The sequence below is a fragment of the Aptenodytes forsteri genome, unplaced genomic scaffold, assembly GCF_000699145.1.
Source record: "Aptenodytes forsteri isolate BGI_AS27 unplaced genomic scaffold, ASM69914v1 Scaffold155, whole genome shotgun sequence".
NCBI classification, from domain to species: Eukaryota; Metazoa; Chordata; class Aves; order Sphenisciformes; family Spheniscidae; genus Aptenodytes; species Aptenodytes forsteri.
In genome coordinates, this window is record NW_008794446.1 from 5,291,227 (window position 1) to 5,308,828 (window position 17,602).

General features: G+C 35.3%; 1 protein-coding gene across 3 annotated transcripts in view; it reads right to left on the reverse strand.

Moving 5' to 3' along the window:
* The window catches only part of PDS5B (PDS5 cohesin associated factor B), a 102,916-nt gene that overhangs the window by 41,467 nt on the left and 43,847 nt on the right, over positions 1 to 17,602 (reverse strand). For all 3 annotated transcript variants that reach the window (XM_009290202.2, XM_009290204.2, XM_009290200.2), the window contains exons 12-21: positions 16,618 to 16,731; positions 14,951 to 15,032; positions 8,884 to 8,932; positions 7,193 to 7,332; positions 7,000 to 7,115; positions 5,023 to 5,128; positions 2,936 to 3,096; positions 2,199 to 2,322; positions 1,237 to 1,395; positions 364 to 432 (exon numbers count right to left, since the gene is read on the reverse strand). In XM_009290202.2, coding sequence (XP_009288477.1) covers positions 364 to 432; positions 1,237 to 1,395; positions 2,199 to 2,322; positions 2,936 to 3,096; positions 5,023 to 5,128; positions 7,000 to 7,115; positions 7,193 to 7,332; positions 8,884 to 8,932; positions 14,951 to 15,032; positions 16,618 to 16,731 — 1,120 coding nt within the window. The remainder of the gene's footprint in view (positions 1 to 363; positions 433 to 1,236; positions 1,396 to 2,198; positions 2,323 to 2,935; positions 3,097 to 5,022; positions 5,129 to 6,999; positions 7,116 to 7,192; positions 7,333 to 8,883; positions 8,933 to 14,950; positions 15,033 to 16,617; positions 16,732 to 17,602) is intronic.

Sequence of the window (17,602 nt, forward strand, 5' to 3'; positions counted from 1 at the left end):
TATTTTAAACAGGAGGGAAAAAATAATTTTACTTTAACTGTGATAATACCTTGACTACTTAAGTGTTGCACACCAAACCTAAGCCTATAATAAGCTATAACAAAAATTCAATAAAGTGTATATATAAATTTATTTACAAAAGTAAAAAGATAGATGCTCCCAAAAGCAAATTCTTTTCTTCTGGCAATCCAAAAATGTGTATTCTGATAAGTTTCTCAATTTTAAAATAGATACTTCTTTTTTACTTCTAGAAAGGTGACAAGGAAACAGAGAAAAGCAGTTCACAGCTTTAGGAATCCAGATATTTAACTTTCTTAAATATTATACACACAATCACAGGAAGATAGGGTAAGTGCTACTTACTTTAACAAGCGTTTCAGGAGACACTTCTTCATCTGGGACCCAAAGTTTTGTTGTCTTTTTTCCTGGAAGCTAAACCAAATGTTACATTTTGTTATACTACTGTTACTCTTCAGTGAAACCTGCTGTAATCTCCTCTTTCCTGTCTGCTTCTGAAGACAATACAGCAGCACTCACTGGTTAGGATTATGCCTTCTGTTTTTTATAGAAGTACCCATTACAGAAGTGAGATACTGTTCTTACCTCACTATTCAAGTATCAGCAAATTTAACAGTAGTGGGGTGTGTGTGTGTGTTACCTGAAAACTATTGCTTTAGAGTATAATAGCCATTGCTTTGAAAATAGTTTCCAGGTTCCATATCCAGTAGATTGGAACCTCAAGCACATAGTTTTTAGACAGTAAAACTTTCCTAAAACAATGGCTGACAATGTACAAGTTATTTTTTTCACTTTATAATCACTATCAATACAGAAGTATTAGAAAAATTAAAATTTCACAGTCTTCCATTTAAACCATGTATTTTAGTTTTAAATGCTTTAAACTTCCTAAAAAAAAAAAATCACAACTTGCTTGCTCAAGACAAGAGACTAAGTGAGTGAAGTCAATAAAAATTTTCCCATTTTTAACAAAAGGCAAGTCACGAGTGATCAAATGCTGTGCTATACAGCTTGTTGCTTTTGTAAGGACTACCAAATTAGTACTATCTCCTTTCCTGTACTGTGTGTTTTCAATTGAGTCAAACAGTATACATGGAAATCCAAAGACAACCCTATACAAAAAGAACAACCAACAACCCAAAAATTTTCACAAGCACTTGCTGATTATCATACTACAGGAGAAGCAGAATCTTAACACAAGGTTTTAAAAATACTTACCCTATCATTCATTAGCAAGTCTTTAACAATAAAAGTGGCAACCAAAGATTTCAAAGGGGCAGCAAATTGATCAGGTGCTAGCATGGCTATATGGCCAATAGTAACCAACGGTGTAATGAGATGCTCAAAATTGCTTGGATCCAGGCTTTTATGCAGTGGCTAGAATAAAGGCAACAAATTCAGGTATTACTGATATAATCTGTGTCTTATTGGGGGGAGGGGGGCAAGAGCTCTGTACCAAGTTGTCCACGTCTATTTCTCTTTCAGAAATACAATTTTAAAAGAACTACTGACTATTTAGATTGAAAAACACATTCACTAACCCTACAAGTCTCCTACAAATCAAAAGAAAAAAAATCAAGCAGAAAGACAAAATGTTCATCACATCTGGGTAGCTCAAAAAGTGGCAGCTGAAGCAGGACCATTTGGGAAACAATGGATTAAAAAGCATATTTTCTTGTTGAAGAAGTGGGCACGCTACATCTCAAGATGGCAATTTCGGCAATGGACTACGATTCAGGCTTCAAGATAAAAGGCTGATGGGCACTAATTAAAAAGTACATTTGCAGTTATAACTATAAAATCTATTTAAATAGTCTCTACCATAATTCAGTTTTCCATAATTTCTGTAACCATTTAAATACTTTGGGCCAGTCCCAACAGGGGTGAGGTGTGGTGTACGGTTCCTCTTTCCATGAATAGTTCATGGTTCTAGCAGACAGTCCAACACTTTTACTCTCTTGTCTGTTAAAATATAACCCTAAACACGGTGGACCATGGGATACTAAAAAACACCCTCTGCTACCATTTTTCAGGCCAAACTGTATGAAAACAAAGGGAAAGGGCAAAAATACCTTTTCTAAATTTGATACAACTTGCCATATAAATTGCCACTACATACCTTAGTTTACATATGCAATATAAAAGATTAATAAAAAGTAACTTAAATATTCTAATTTTACCTCAAATATCTGTGCAAACTGCGTTTCTTTGCTGGAAAATATTGCATGGATGCAATGAATAGCATACTTGGCTTGACGAGGGGGTCCCTTTTTAGCTTTATGATGCAACACTGGAAGCAAAGCACTTAAAAAAAAAGAAATAAGTACCTTTTTACAAATTGAAAATCTACCAAAATATAAAGCTAGCAAAAAAGTAAAGATATACATATATAGAACACAACACCTCTGCAAAAGTGTTAATTATCCTGGTTTTGGCAGTTTCTTCAAAGAAAGAAAAAAGGGTTATTTACATGGCTTTCAAGTAAAAAAACCAAACAAACATGTTTTTTGTTGATAAAATATCAAGTGGCAAAACAAACATTTTATCTGCACAAGTTACCAAATGATCTTTTGGAAATATTCTTGTCTACACATCTCCATTGAATTGCAAGGAATTTTTCACATTGCCATATATTTAATTTAGGAAAAAACATGAGTAATTCTGAAGGGCAATGATAAACATTATAGTAGTATCAGGGACATATCAGCTGTCACTACTTCAGGTATATTTATTTCACTTCCATTGTTCAAAAAGCACTGCACTTTGAAGTCATTCAAATCTCTCTCCTGTTTTACCTGAAGTAATACTTTCTTCCAAAAGAATGCAGGATAATGCTATAGCATGTAAAAGGAAGAATGAGAACTTCCAAAACCCCATATAGTGAAGAACATTACTCAGAGTAAGATACACAACTTACGATCGTATATGAGGAAAGTCTTCTTCAATTTTACTTCCTGTATTTTTGAAAATTTGTAATGAAGCTTCTGCCACTTTTTCATCATCCATTTTCAAGCAAGCCAGGAGAGATTCGAAAGTTTCAGCTGAATGAAATGAGATAGGGTGCGTAAATGAAAGTACCTGCCAAAATAAGATGAAAGCCATGTTAATATTTTTTAAAGGTCCACTTATATAGAACATTCCATGAAGAGTCATTTTCCATTGTCATACTAGAATATTTATAATACACTACCTGGTTTTGTCACGTGATCCACATTTCTCTTTTTTCTGACTTTTTTTTTTAAGTACCTCCTAAATGTCTCTGTCCTTACACACAATCTCATCAGTTTTAACTTATTTTTCCAGTCTCAATTTCTTCTCCTGTTATTGTGAACGTGTACTTCTCAGTGGCTACATCTACATTAGCAAGTACTGGGTTACAGCAGAAGCAGGTCTTAAGAGAAACACAACTGACACTAAGGAAGCAATATTGACATTTAAGGGGTTTTACTTCAGAGTATTTCTAGACTGATTGAGCCCCCTTTAGCCACTGCAACACAACATGTGCTTCTGAAGCCCATCTCATAATTTTGTTTCTCTAAAAGGAATCCAGCTTGTGTGCTCCCAGACTTTATGCTTGTTTGCTAAGTGGAACAACTGGTTACGCTCTGAAGTGAAGCTCCTAACTCTAAAACAGTAATATAGACATACCCCATAGGGCCTCTAGTCCCCCAAGCTTTCCACAGCAGCTTACCAGATCCTGTACCTCTCCTTCAGATTCAGGGACTCTGTCTTCAAGTATGACAGTCCTCCCATGTTAAAAAAAAAATCCTCATTTGATCCTTTCTGAAAGTTTGCCTTCTCTTCATTTTTAAGTGGCTGTTGATTATCAGCCTCTTTCCATATAATATTATGACCCATGGCAAAGAAACTATCCTAAAAATCTAGGAACTTCTTCACACGCAGTTTTCTACTTTTGCCAAGATACCTTCCCTCCCCGCTTCATTGTATGGCATTCCCTTTTCTAGACTCCTATACTTGTCCTTTCTAGATTCTTCTTGTGATGTACAGCCCACTTTCTTCAGGACAATCTTACTCCTCTTTCTTAAATGTGTCATGCTAGTTCATATGAACATGTAAATACTGACCTGGGAGCCTTCTTTCAAATATATAGTCCTTCATGACATGATTCATTCTTACTCTGATTCATCTTTGTGCTACTGTTTTTTTGCACTTTTATCTAAACGTGCACATCTGGCTAAAGAATCACATGCTCTCAGATGAATCTACTAGGCCCTTAGTTGATCTAAGATATTCTGAAAACTTCTGCATGTGAGTTCTTTAGCTTTTGAGGCCTCTGAAGTCAACCCACAGTTGGACTACTCCCAACGCTATCATGTAACTGAGGTGGTACTATGGCACAAGTACCTTTCTGTGCAAGTACATGCAAAGCTGACACTACATAGTCTCTGTCAAAGACTTTAGGCTAAAAGCACTACGTGAAACAAAAAGCCCTATGCAGCTGCATTTTAAAAATTTCACACTTTTAACAGTACTTGTAAATAACACAGTGATCAGCCCTTTTCCTCCTGGAAAAAAGGGAGAACAGAGTAAGAAATTTTGTACAATGTCCCCAGAAATGCATCTTGATGGGGTTTGCTATGTTAACTGAGTCTCAAAGATTACACATAGTTGAAATAGGTAAGACCCCAATTTATGAGGAACTCGGGGGAACCACAGTATTGTACTGATATATAAGTATAGTTCCAGAAGTAGCATAACTATATTCACAAATGGCTGAATTCACACTCTAATAAATCAAAGCTCAGCTGCTGATGTCACACACGCAACTACTTTTGAATTCCAGAAAAACTTCTAAATGATTTATAAGAACCTTACTTACGTGCCACATAAGATGAGCATAGAGAACAAAAACCAAACCAGTATTCTTCCAGATAGCCACCATATACTTATGACTAAAGATACTGGGTGCTAATTAAAAATTTATTTTAACAAAGTTGCTTCAGAAAGTTTCATATGCTCACTGACCACCAGGAGCATACTTGCCTTAAGCAATTCAAGACCTGCTCTGATTGCCTGGTCAGTAGGTACACCCTCATCTTCATCATCAGCTGTTCCATCTATAGACTTGTTTACTTGCTTGATAAGGGCACTGAAGAGGAAAACAAAAACATGGCCTTATATTTACTGCAATTCCACCTTGTATGACTGTCTTCATAAGTTTAAGATACAAGCTTATTAAAAAAACTTATTTAAAACAAATAAAACATAAGCTTGTTATAAACCAAACATAAGTCAACTACATACATAATCTGGTTGCCCTCATCTCCCATCTAAATCAAAGCTTATGAAGCATTAAGTTCAAAAATGTTTATCCATCATGAATTAACTGCTATTATATACACATCGCTCCAGAAGGATGACCAAAATAAGAAAACAATTTGAGCATTACAAGCAACAAATTCAGGTAAGAATTATGCTGAGGTTACTAGCTGCTATGGATTCTTAGTAATTGATGGAAAATAACCGTTTATAATGTTTAGTCTATAAGCAAGAGAAAAAAATAACCATCAAACAGCTGTTCTAAGAGTTGATGAAAAGTTTAAAAGACTTATCTCCTGTATATTTCACCTTGACAGTAATGCTTGTTTTTTTCCTTACACTGTACCCTAGGAAGGGAAATGGTGATTACCCAAATGGTCCTATTAGCAAATGGTGCAGGCAGCTTCCCTACCAAGGGCTGAATAATATTCGTAATATTCCTTCAGTACATGCTGTAAACAATGTTTATAGTGAAAAAAAAAAAAACAACACAACACCCAAACAAAAAACCCCAAAACCAAAACCAACCAACCCCCACCCCCCCCCCAAAAAAAAAAAAAACAAAAAAACACACCACCAAAACAAACACCAAACCAAAACCAAAAAACACAAAACAACAACCCTGCTAGCAAATCAGGGGAGAGACCTCCTAGTCAGACTTCCAGTTTCTTTTTTTCTGTCCCAACTGGACAAAAATTACCATCTGTTAAAAAAACCAAACAGTCTGACAGTCTCAAAAATTAAGCAGAAGTTTAGTGAAAATTTACAAAGATGGGAGAAGACCAATCCTGGGCAAAACTAAAAATACATGCTTTTTACTACTTTTTTTTGCTTGTATACTGTATGGCAGTCAGTCACTAGGTAGACTGTGAAACAAGTATTACAACTTAATGCCACATGTGACTTAGTTTAAATATACATTTTATATTGCTTCTGTGAATTTGAAAAAAATGTATTTTTTCAAATCTGAAGTAAAAATCTAGCTACACATTGTACTTCATCCATGATCAAAAGAAAAGTCAAGTTAAAAATAATGTTTCTGAAACAGATTTTTAAGTGAAATCTCAATGGCTCCATTACATTGTATATGTGACAAGCAGAAAGTGAAAAGCTCAAGTACTTAAAAATGAATTACCATAGTTGGAATTCACAGATAAGAATTTACCAGTATTTAGAACTAGTTGTCTCTAATAAGGTACCACATTATCTCAAATACAGCTGTTAAATAACCATTTCAACAATTACTTCCTCTCACATAACTTCACTGGCTTACTCTTCCTTAAAGTTTTGATGCCTCATCACCACAATCTTCACTTCCTCAGTTAAATTACCGTTTATGTCACTATGAGCTAATATTCTGGGTGGAAAGCTTTAATAAGTTTTTGAATAGCCATGGACAGAAAATTCTTTTATAGTAAGTCAGTCACTCAAACACCAAACATCCCCCATCAGCAACAGATCCATTTTTACTGACAGGTTGTCCCAGCTGTGCTGAATGACAAATCAACTGTTTGTGTGGCTACATTCTGAATGAGGAGACAAAAACCCCTAAGCAAAGGGAAACAGAAGAAAATACTGCAGGTCACCAGGCCTTAAACCGCATCCGCCCAATGCATTACTGCTTGTGCTTAAAGATTAAATTAGAAACCCCGATTTCCAACCCTGTGGTCTACAGCCAGCAACACACACACACAAAAATACCTGATGGATTCAGTATCAATGTGCACAGGAGCAATTCTCTCAAGAAGAAACTTTATCATTTCCAGGAAAGGATTTGTTGGTTGTTTTGGATTGCCCAACTTCTTTGTTATTTCCCTCTGCAATATAAGTTTCAATTAAATGTATAATCAATTCAATTCCAAACATATTCACATATTTTAAAAGCAATTCTTACCACACATCCTTCAGCTTGTTTGCAAGAACATGTTGGGCTAACAAGCATTTCTAACTGACTTCTTATTTTTTCATCATCTTCTAGAACTTGTGTGAACTTTTTCATGAAATCTTGAGCTTTCCCTGGATCAGGAAGGTTTCCTTTAAATAAGCAAAAGGAATCACTATTTATTCTAATAAGTATCAGTATTGTAAATTACACAAGTTTGAAATGTCACATCAAGACAGTTTCCGTGTGTGTTTAAGTTAACCAAGAAGGGTGGGGGGTGGGGGAAAAAAAAAAAACCAACCACACACACAAAACATCTTAATATGTGCAGACATATCTATGAGGACACCAATTTCTAAAAATTTGTATACCCACACATCTCCCCTGGCTATTGCTGCTTTCTCCCTTCACACTCATTTTCCACTAAGTCTACCTGTTCCTGTTAATAGTATTAACAGCTGAAGTTGACCTCAGAATGCAAAGCTTTTCTCCACAGAAAAATATACTCAGTAAATAGATCACCTGATATGACAAGTGTGAAAAACACCAAAAGGGCATTTTTGCTAAATTATTCATTCACTAAACATAAGCTTTATAACAGCTTGCAACATTTAAAAAAAAAGGCTTTAAAAAAACATTCTTTAAACTAATTATTAATTTTGTATTTACTTTTTATATTATAACAGGACAATTTATCGGCAAAGTGTTAGTGTACTATTTAAGATGTTTCATGGTTTTGGTACAGTAGGTGTTAAGCAAAGTTGGGACAGACAATGGTATAGGACTACTGGACAGTTAGTTCAAAACAAGTTCTACTAAGTATTTGTTTTGCTGTATTGAATATTTTTTTTAATGCAACCCAGAACTAAAAGAATCAGAAAAATTACAAACTGATCAACTTCTATATTATAAATAAAAGAAAAAAAGGATTTGGAACATGGCCAACCAGACAGCAAGATTCAGTTTTTCCTCCACATTTTTTCAAAATGTACATAGCCTTAAGTAGTATCTTTTTTTGCCAGAACAGTTCGCTTTTTTTTAAAAAAAAAAAAAAAAGGTTGATTTAAAAATAAGCTTTCAGAATTGTAAAGCAAGTAGTTCTTCTTCTTACTGGTTTTAATGGTATTGGCATGGTGGGCTGGGGACAACAGGAAGTGTTGCTTTGGGGTTGGTGGTTTTTTTCTTTGCCAAGAGTTCAGGTTAGATAGAAGTTCTTCAGTTTCCAAAGTGCCTTCCTGCTAATGAAACCCAAACTCTTTTGCATTCTCCCAACAGAACTTACGTTACCAACACCTCAAAGACAGGTAAGTCAGTAGATAGTTTAGTGGGTTAGGTAACATCAGTCAATATATATTCTGTAATAAATGGTAAAGCAGATACTAACACCCTAGATCACCTACATTTCTGAATTAGTCTACAACAGATGCAGCCAAAATGTCATGTTATAAGCTTCATGACTGGAGACTTTTTACAGCAAGGAAGTAATTCTGCTTACAGTTGTCTTAATTCTTTAAGGCATATTGTTACATCATGTTTATCATGATTGGTTATAAACTTTATCTGTTACAGAACTTGTTATAAGCTTAAAAATTTTACCTGTTACAAAACTTACTTGTTATAAGCTTACCTCAAATGATTTTTAAAGCAAAAAAGGAATATATTTCAACTGTAGTTTTTAGACAGTGTAAATACTTCAGACTTACTTGTTATAACCATCACTTTTGAGAATATAGCTTTACTGCTGGCATCTGTCTGCAAGTCACAAAAGAAAAATGTATTAAATAAAAATTTTACCATATATATTTCCACTTGAATATTGAGTGAGCAAAATTCCATAATGCATTATCAACAAGTCAGCACCCATCATTTTGCTAACACATCAGTGTGTTAGAAATCAAAACCACCACTGCAAAAGTTAATGCTAGATAGTTACAGGAAGTAAAAGGTAGATCATTTCTACAGTAACATTCTGTCACACATACGCTTATGCAAAATATTTGTTACTTTTCAATCTACTATATAACAAACAGCACAGATGGGTTATTTCTGTAATTGTTTTCCATATAAAGCCTCTTTGTTTTTAAATATAAAATGAACAGCAAGCATTAAATTAACTTTCTCTTCTTGATCAGATATTGATTCTGAGTAGTCGCAGCAGTAGTTCCCACCTTATTATAAAGAATGGAGCAAGTCAGCAAGACAATTGCTATTCCTGTTCAGCTGAACAAGGAAGGCAGAGGATAGCAGTGTAATTGTGAAAGTAATAATCATGGACCATGACAACAAAAAAAATGAAAACATAAGTGCATTTCAGGATATCTGTGACGCTTAGATTTCAGTGAAACCATTGTTGATATAAAATCATCCAACAGCTCCTTACAAGCAAAGTAAGTTACACAAAACAGACTCTTAGCTCATTTATTTTCCTCTTGTCAGTAATTCTTCTGGTACAAGACTTTGAATTCCACATACAAAGTCCACCTTAAGAGTTAGTTCTGACTCTACTTCCAGAGTAAATGGAAGAGGGAAAAAAGAATACCACAAATTTCACAGTCAGCTAAAACTACACAATAAGTACGTTTTCTTTATAAGAATGTATTTCTAATAAATAAGTAATGTTTCTACAACATATCACCTGCTACTGAAGGGAGACAAACTAGTTTCCAAGACACACTTCCCCCACTTTTAGCTGTAATCCACAGTATTCTACAGACTAGGAAGTTTTATGGAATTACACCGAAGTTTCAAATATTAAGGAATTATCAGTAAATATGACAAAGGGAATCCTTAACTGTACCGTGAAGATAACACCCCAATCATCTTCAGAGAAGTGTTTTAAGGTGGACGAAAGAGAGGGAAAAAAAAAAAAAAACCACCTTTCACTGCTGTGTAGTAAGTGTTGTTAAACAACTCTGAAATCTTCCCAAGTAAAATGAAAATTGGAACCTGAAAGAAAATTCAAGCTTACAGCAATACTGACAAAAGCATATAGCATCAGCTTCCAAACCATAAAAGAAGCTGCTCTTTTGCCAATTGACTTCTGACAGATCAACCTTGGTGACACAACTTACGAAGTCTACAAAACTTCATAAATGCATGTAAATAGTATCAATTACGGTCTACAACTATTAAATTATATTCTAAGAAAAGATTTAAATAAGACACAACCACACTTCATGAGCTTTCACTGAAGAGTACTTAAAAAGAACAGTGTTTAGCCACCACCATTGCTAAAATTGTCTTTTATTGAACTCCCTTTACAACAGACAAAATTGGTATTAGAAAAGCCTAAAAATTACAAACAAGAAAACATCGAATCAACTCGGAAGGCTCATCTTGGTAAGAAGAGTTCTTTTTCTTCTAAAGTACTTAACATGAGGCAAATGAACACCTACAGTGGGCCTTTTTATCAGGTTCATATCAGGAAAGAGCCGCTAACAGATAGTGTTGCAAGACACTAACATTTTCTTATAGAAGTCTTAGAATTATTATGGAGCAGATGGGAAAAACTTCAAGACAGAGGTCAAAGTCTTGTTCAGGCACATCTAATTTCTTGCATTTTATTAATGAAATCTGCATATAGATCTCAAATAAGGTTCAAACAAGCCATATCAGCTTTGGAGATAACAAAATTACAATTTGTTACAATAACCTTGGCTAACACATGGAAGTGTCTATTTCCAGGAAGAGCATCCTTCAACTTTTTGGAGTAAATTTCTGTTCTGCAGTTGCCTAGGTACTATGAAAGAAAATAGGATTATTCTGAATTCTAACATATTTGCACAGTTTTTTTGGTCATGGAAAAAAAAGGAAATTAATTAGCCAATTTGTGGAAAATCTGGAAATATTTGAGCATAGTGGTAACCTCAGAAAGATCGGAGTATAACAAAAATATAGCATGAGATTAAGACAAGCAATGCTTTTAGTGACGTCCTCTCTATCTTGTGACATGGACACCTGGCGCATAATTCCAGCCATTAAGTATTTCTGTAGAACTTCACGTCACTTTTTAGTGTCGGAAGAATGCTGTCAATTTCAGGGCTTTTGGCTGTCGCAGCTGAACAGGCATGTTCAGACAAGAAATGAAAAAAAACACAGAAATCAAATCTGGTTTACAGGATTCAAATAACCAGGTCAATAGATATAGACTCTCTGTATTCGCACCTCTTGCAACTCAGAAGAAAAATACCAAAATTGTACTGCGGAGTTTCTTTGGTTCTGACTGGTTTGGTCTTCTAATACTGGCTAAGTCTTCAAGTACTGGCTAAAGCTCCCATTAAAACAGACCTTAAGTTGAGCAAACTACTAAGTCAAACAAACAGCCAAACAAACCCAAGTCAGAAGTATTCTTTTAACTTCTAGTAGTATAACTCCACTGAATAATGACAGATTGAAGATCAAAACACATTTCTTTTGGGGAGCTCTACTTTGGCACTTTATCTACATTATCTTGCATTTATGATATGGAAGCATCAGAACAGCTGCGTATCTGCAGCAAATGAAGCTTATACTCCAGTACAGACAAACCAGCATCCACACACTTTTCCACATGTGAACAGGCAAGTTTATGTATTTCATTTAACTGTATACCATTGCTGTAGGAGAAAACAAGGGGAGCTGTGATTTTTGCTTTTGCTCTTCAGAGAAGTAACTCATCTTAAAGGCAAGTTTGATGTCTGTTCTGTCTCAGATTAGAAGAAATTATGACCAAAAGAAATGAAAGTTTCTCAACACATTTTCAGTCTCCTCAATAGTGCTTACACTGGGGAAAGCCTGAAGAAGAGAAAAGGAGAAAGCCTGAAGAGTTTCACTAAACAGCAAAAAGGTTTTCTAAGATAAGAACAACAGTGGACTGGAAAGTTCAAAGATTTATAATCACAGAATAATATAGGTTGGAAGTGACAACTGTAGGTCATCTGGTTGAATCACCTACTCAAAGCAGGGCCAACTTAGATCAGGTTTTGCTCCAGGCCACATCTAGTTGCATTTTAAGTATTTAAAAGGATGAAGATTTCACAACCTCTCTGGGCTACCTGTTCCCATATTTGATCACCCTTACTGCAATTTTTTTCCTTGCTACCTAATCAAAGTTTCCTTGTGGCAACTTCTGTACACTGCTTCTTGTCCTATCCCCCATTCATCTCTGAGAGCTCTCACAATGCCTACGCTTGCCACAGGGACAACACCTACAGGAGAAAAATCAACAACTAAGCTCTCACGGTAAGTGGAGAAAGTCAACCAAAGTGAAAAAGCACATATGGTTAACACCCAGTTACATTCTAAAAGGTTACTAGCTCATTTCAGTTTTGTTTCCTGAAAGGAAACAAAGTTTCTACAGCTCTGAATGACTAACAGGTATTTGTCTCAAGATTATTACTGCCTTGGACTGTATGCCCCGTCAGTTCTACTCCAGTTACAAAAATGCACTCTTACCTCAAACACAATGAATTAATCACATGAACTAATTATCAATTTAGGAAGAAACATGAACATAAAACCAACATACAAGAAGCATCACAGAGAAAAAAGTTTTGATAAAAATAGCTAAGCATCTGCATTGAGCGTAACAGGCAGGGTTTGGGGTAGCAAAGGGCTGCTGGGGTGACCTGCGCAGGAGGAGGTCAGGAACTCCTGTGCTGGTCAAAGCCACTTCCAGCCAGCTCCGCAACCGACAAACCGACCCACCACCCACCAACACTTCAACCAGTCAGAGGAGCCTATGGTGCCTCTGAGAAAACTTATTTAAGAAAGGGTGGTAGCCGCTAGGGGCAACAAGAAAGATGCCAGGGCAGGAAGGACAGCAGAGCGGAAGAGAGAGATGCCGAAGGAAAAGAAGAGACAACCGAGCAGAGGCAGGAGAGATGTCAGGGTAACAGCCGCTGGAGCAGGGGTGGAGAGGAGGCACTGGAGAAAGTACAACTCTAAAGGGACTGCGGCCAGTGGAGGAACCCATGCTGCAGCAGTGGGTAAGAAACGAGGAGCAGCAAAAGGAAAGGAACCACCACGCCCTGACCCCCATCTCCTGCGCTGCCATCACCTCACCGAAGGGACTGAGCATAGCATGTGGCGAGGGGCCTGGGGACTGTGAAGCAGAGAAGACGGGGTCCGAAGAGGAGCCAAAGCGTGTTTCTTTAAGTGTTTATTTGTTTGGTATTGAGAAATAAAAACAAAATCAATAATTAAAAGTTTATGTTAATTGACAATAAACTAAATTAAGTAAAATTCCCTGACTCAAAACCGTTTTGTTGCCCTTGACAGCATCTCGGATCACAAGCCCCTAAATTCTCCCATGCAGTCCTGTTACTCAAAAGAGAAGTGTAGAGAATTAGTACTCAATACCAAAAAATACGATGAAAGCCACATGGACAAATGCAAACATGTCAACAGCATACACTGTTTTGAATGTGATGTTTATGCTGGCATTTATCAAAACCTACATGTTTAATTCCATATCATATTTGATATTTTACAATTGAGAAACAACTTTCATTACATCTCCCTGAAAACAGAAGGAAAAGTTGAAATTTCACTTTCACCTGAAATGCAGAAAATACCAAGAAACTAAATCAGGTTTTAAATGCATAAGTATATTTAAATTACACCGAAGAATATAAAACAGTACATGAAAAATATTTCAATACAGTCACCAAAACGCAATGAAGTATCGTTGTACCAGCAATTACTGCACTTAGAATTTAATACAACATTACAGCATGTCTTAAATGCACTAAGTCAAAATCATGAATTTCACTGCAATCAGGACTGAAACAATAAGGGATGCATTTTGATTTGTTAAGTCTTTTTCTGTCTGCAAGACAGTAGCATTTCCAAGCAGATACATTAGATAATCCAACCACACTTCTAAAAATGCAGTTACCCACTCTTCCTGTTCAGGTAATTCCAGCAAACAGATAATTCAGTCATAAAACTTCATTAGATTTACTGTGGTATATGAGTATATACACATAAAGAAAACAAAAATGACACATACACACACACACATATATGAGTGTAAGCATGGTAACACTTTCTACTACATAGTATTTCTGTTGAAAAAGCACCAGATTAAACTTTTGTGATTAGAACTTGACTTTAATGCCATTCCAAATTACATCCAGAATTTCATCTTATGAATTTCCCTCCCCCTCAAACATGAGTATGCACATACAACTAAAACAAATCTAAATTTTACTTTATGAGAATATCCTAAATGCTCAATAAATGTTTATTTTTTCCTTCTTAGCAAATTTGTAAAAAAAGAATTCAACTGTAGTCTGATATCTCCAATACAACATTTAAGAAGTTTCCAAGAGGGAAGAGAAACAAGTAACCTATTGGGATAAAAATATTCCGATTTCTTGAATATTACTAATCATGCATAAGATAAGAAGTTAAGGTGAATAGGTACTTTTTCTTAATTACTTGATTTGGCAGTCAAAAATAATATGCTGGTTTTTCCCCTCTTTCAAGAGCCAGAACAATCCTGGCAAGATATAACTCAAACACTGGGAGCAAATATTTTAGTATCAAATGAAAGGGAAAATCTTTTTAAAATTTCTAAAACGTCCCTACCTCTTCACTTTCACTGACAAAGTGTATACACATTTCCTACTGTAAGTGTAGTCTAATGGAATCAGTTAACTTTCACAATATTTTCTCTCCGTCATTAAAAATAAGCTTGAAAGAGTCAAACAAATCGAATTAAAAAATAGCTTATTCTTTTAAGTAAAACTGCATATTCACTGTGGAATAAAGATAAATTGAACTCACTTTGGGTTGTTTTATTAGGTCAACTAAATCCTTTACTTGATGTCGTAGCAGATTTTGACATTTCCACATTTCATTCAATGCTCTAAAAAAATGAAAGGAGAGAGCTGTCAAAGTCATCTAATCAATAAATAACACAACTGCCCAATAACAGCCTTTAAATTCTTTTCAACTTCAGACTCAGGAATGTGCTTATCACCTAAAATTTCATTGCCGTGTGAGCAAAGGCTAAATGGTTCTTAATGGCATAATACGGAAAATTTAATTGGTCATATTAGACTGGAACAAAGTGAGATTTTGAAACAAGTTTCATTTCAGATGCTTAACTACACTGCCTTTAAAAGAAGTAGGAAGTAACTGATGTCTGGCCCATAAAGAACTCATTTGTACAAGCCTGAAATCACTCTTCTAAAAACATTCCAAGAAGCAGGCTAAAGCAGATGTTTAAGATTTTTATCATCAAAACAATGTTTTTCTTGCAACACAGAAAGCAGCTCCTAGATAAGTACATTGTGAAAAGTGGACATGATTAGACTTGTAAGAGACATTAGAGATATTTGACAAAATTGAAAATTAGCACACTTTCCAGAAAAAATAAGCCATATGAAAAAAAGGTTACAGCTTCATTTAAAAAGCTTCCAGAATCCACAAGTAAAAAGTCAGTTCTATACAACTAACTGAAGATACCTTGTCTTTAAAATGAGCACTGCTGCATATGAAAACTAGAATTCAGACGTTACTTGTTGCCTGAAATAACAAGTACTGAAAAGAAGCCATTCTGCATTTTAGCCTATACTAAAAATTACGACAACAGTAACTTATTTTTAATATACTATTCTTAATTTTAGTTTGTTACAGTTGTAATATCTTTAGGCAGGTAATACAAGAAATGCAGGGGATTCAAACATCAGTTTCTGTAGTATTTGAAGGCTTTGAGGTTATTTTAAAGCCTTTCTTTATATACAAAGCTTTTTCTAGTCTCCCACATGAGAAAAAACTATATTCAATTTTCAAGTGACTGAGTACTACTAAATTAAAAACAAAGTAAAACTAACTAAATTCAATCAAACCGTGAACATTAGAGCAGCAAAATTGTTATTAGTTAAATTCATGCACATCTAGCCATTTTAAGCTGGAGAAGGCACGTAACATAATTGTAAGTAAAATGCATATTGAAGGAGGAAAGACAAACAAGTAATTCCTTCCCACTCTTAAGTCATCCTGGCTGCTAAAACAAGGAGTATATTAATTGAGAAGTTGTCAGATAAGATCTAGGGCTTGTCAACGCTACTATCTATGCTATCTCTTTTCAGACATAAAAGGACTGCTGTGCATTCAAGCTTCTTGCCAGATCTTTGACAGTACTTTTTTTTAGCTGTTGATGGTTAAAAGGTACCACACCTTGTTAGAAAACACCCTAGTAGGTTTGGGGTTTTTTTTGTTTTTTGTTGGTTTGTTTGTTCGTTTGTTCGGGGGGGGGGGCGGCGCGCACGGGGGAAGGTGTTTGCAAAATCCCATTTGAAAAATAAGATACTATTGCTACATTTTATTTTCTGATAGTTGGCAAACTACTTTTGTCCACTAGCTTAGGCTACTCAACAATTTAGAACTAATTTATAGTAATAATTGTATTAAAGATTTTTTTGCAAGAAGTCATATATAGCACATACTTCACAGCATTTGAATCCAGCGTTGCATAAAGGTAATATAAACATTTCATTCGTTCATTTGTTTCCAAGTTATGAGGGACCATGTACTGAGCAAAGATGCGTTCAACAAGTAATCTGAAAGACAGGATTAAGAAACTTAAACTGTAAAGCAAGAAAGTGGTCTTGAATTGCTAAAACATTCATTCAAAAATTCTCAGACCTATCTAGAGATCAGTTATTGCATATAAAGACGGGGTTATTCAAAAACCTAAAGATCAAGTTCCTTAACTTCCAATATAACTCAGCATAAACTAAACAAATATATCACTACAGAAGACATAATGTTAGCAGTAGGACATTTAAGATATGACGTTATCAAAATCAGATGTATTAATCTAGATAGGAACCAAAGGGTTTTAGAGAAGGATGTCTCTTAATTATCAGCCCAAAGAGATGTTATCAGTGAATTTCATTACAGATCAGTATTGGGGTAAATTCATGAATTGACCAAAATTAATGGGCCTAAAATAAAAAAAGAAAAATCATGTTGATTTATCACATGTTATCATGAAGCCCTGAAGGAGAATTCAGATACTAGTCAGAAGGAACTGACTTCCCTCCACCCCTCCCCGGCCCCTTCCCCAAGGGCTGAGTTTATCCCATTTCTTTTGCTTCCCCAATAAAAATGCAGGTACATTCACATGGAAATTATTAAAAGCTTCTGCTGTAACATGGAAGTTCTTTATTTGGAAACAGGAGGAGAGAAAGGTTTGGGTCTGCCAGTTACCTAGGAAAGACTGAGAAGAAAAAACAAAAGGAAAACTAAACCCATGTTGCAGTCTTAAATATCAAGGCAGCCCATGACTTTCGCAAATTGAGGTCAAGGTTAACAGAATGGAGTAAATAGGTAAAAAACCAATCGTGTATGTTTAGGCAAGAAATGAGAAGAAAATCATAGAATCACTGAGGTTGGAAAAGACCTCTAAGATCATCGAGTCCAACCGTC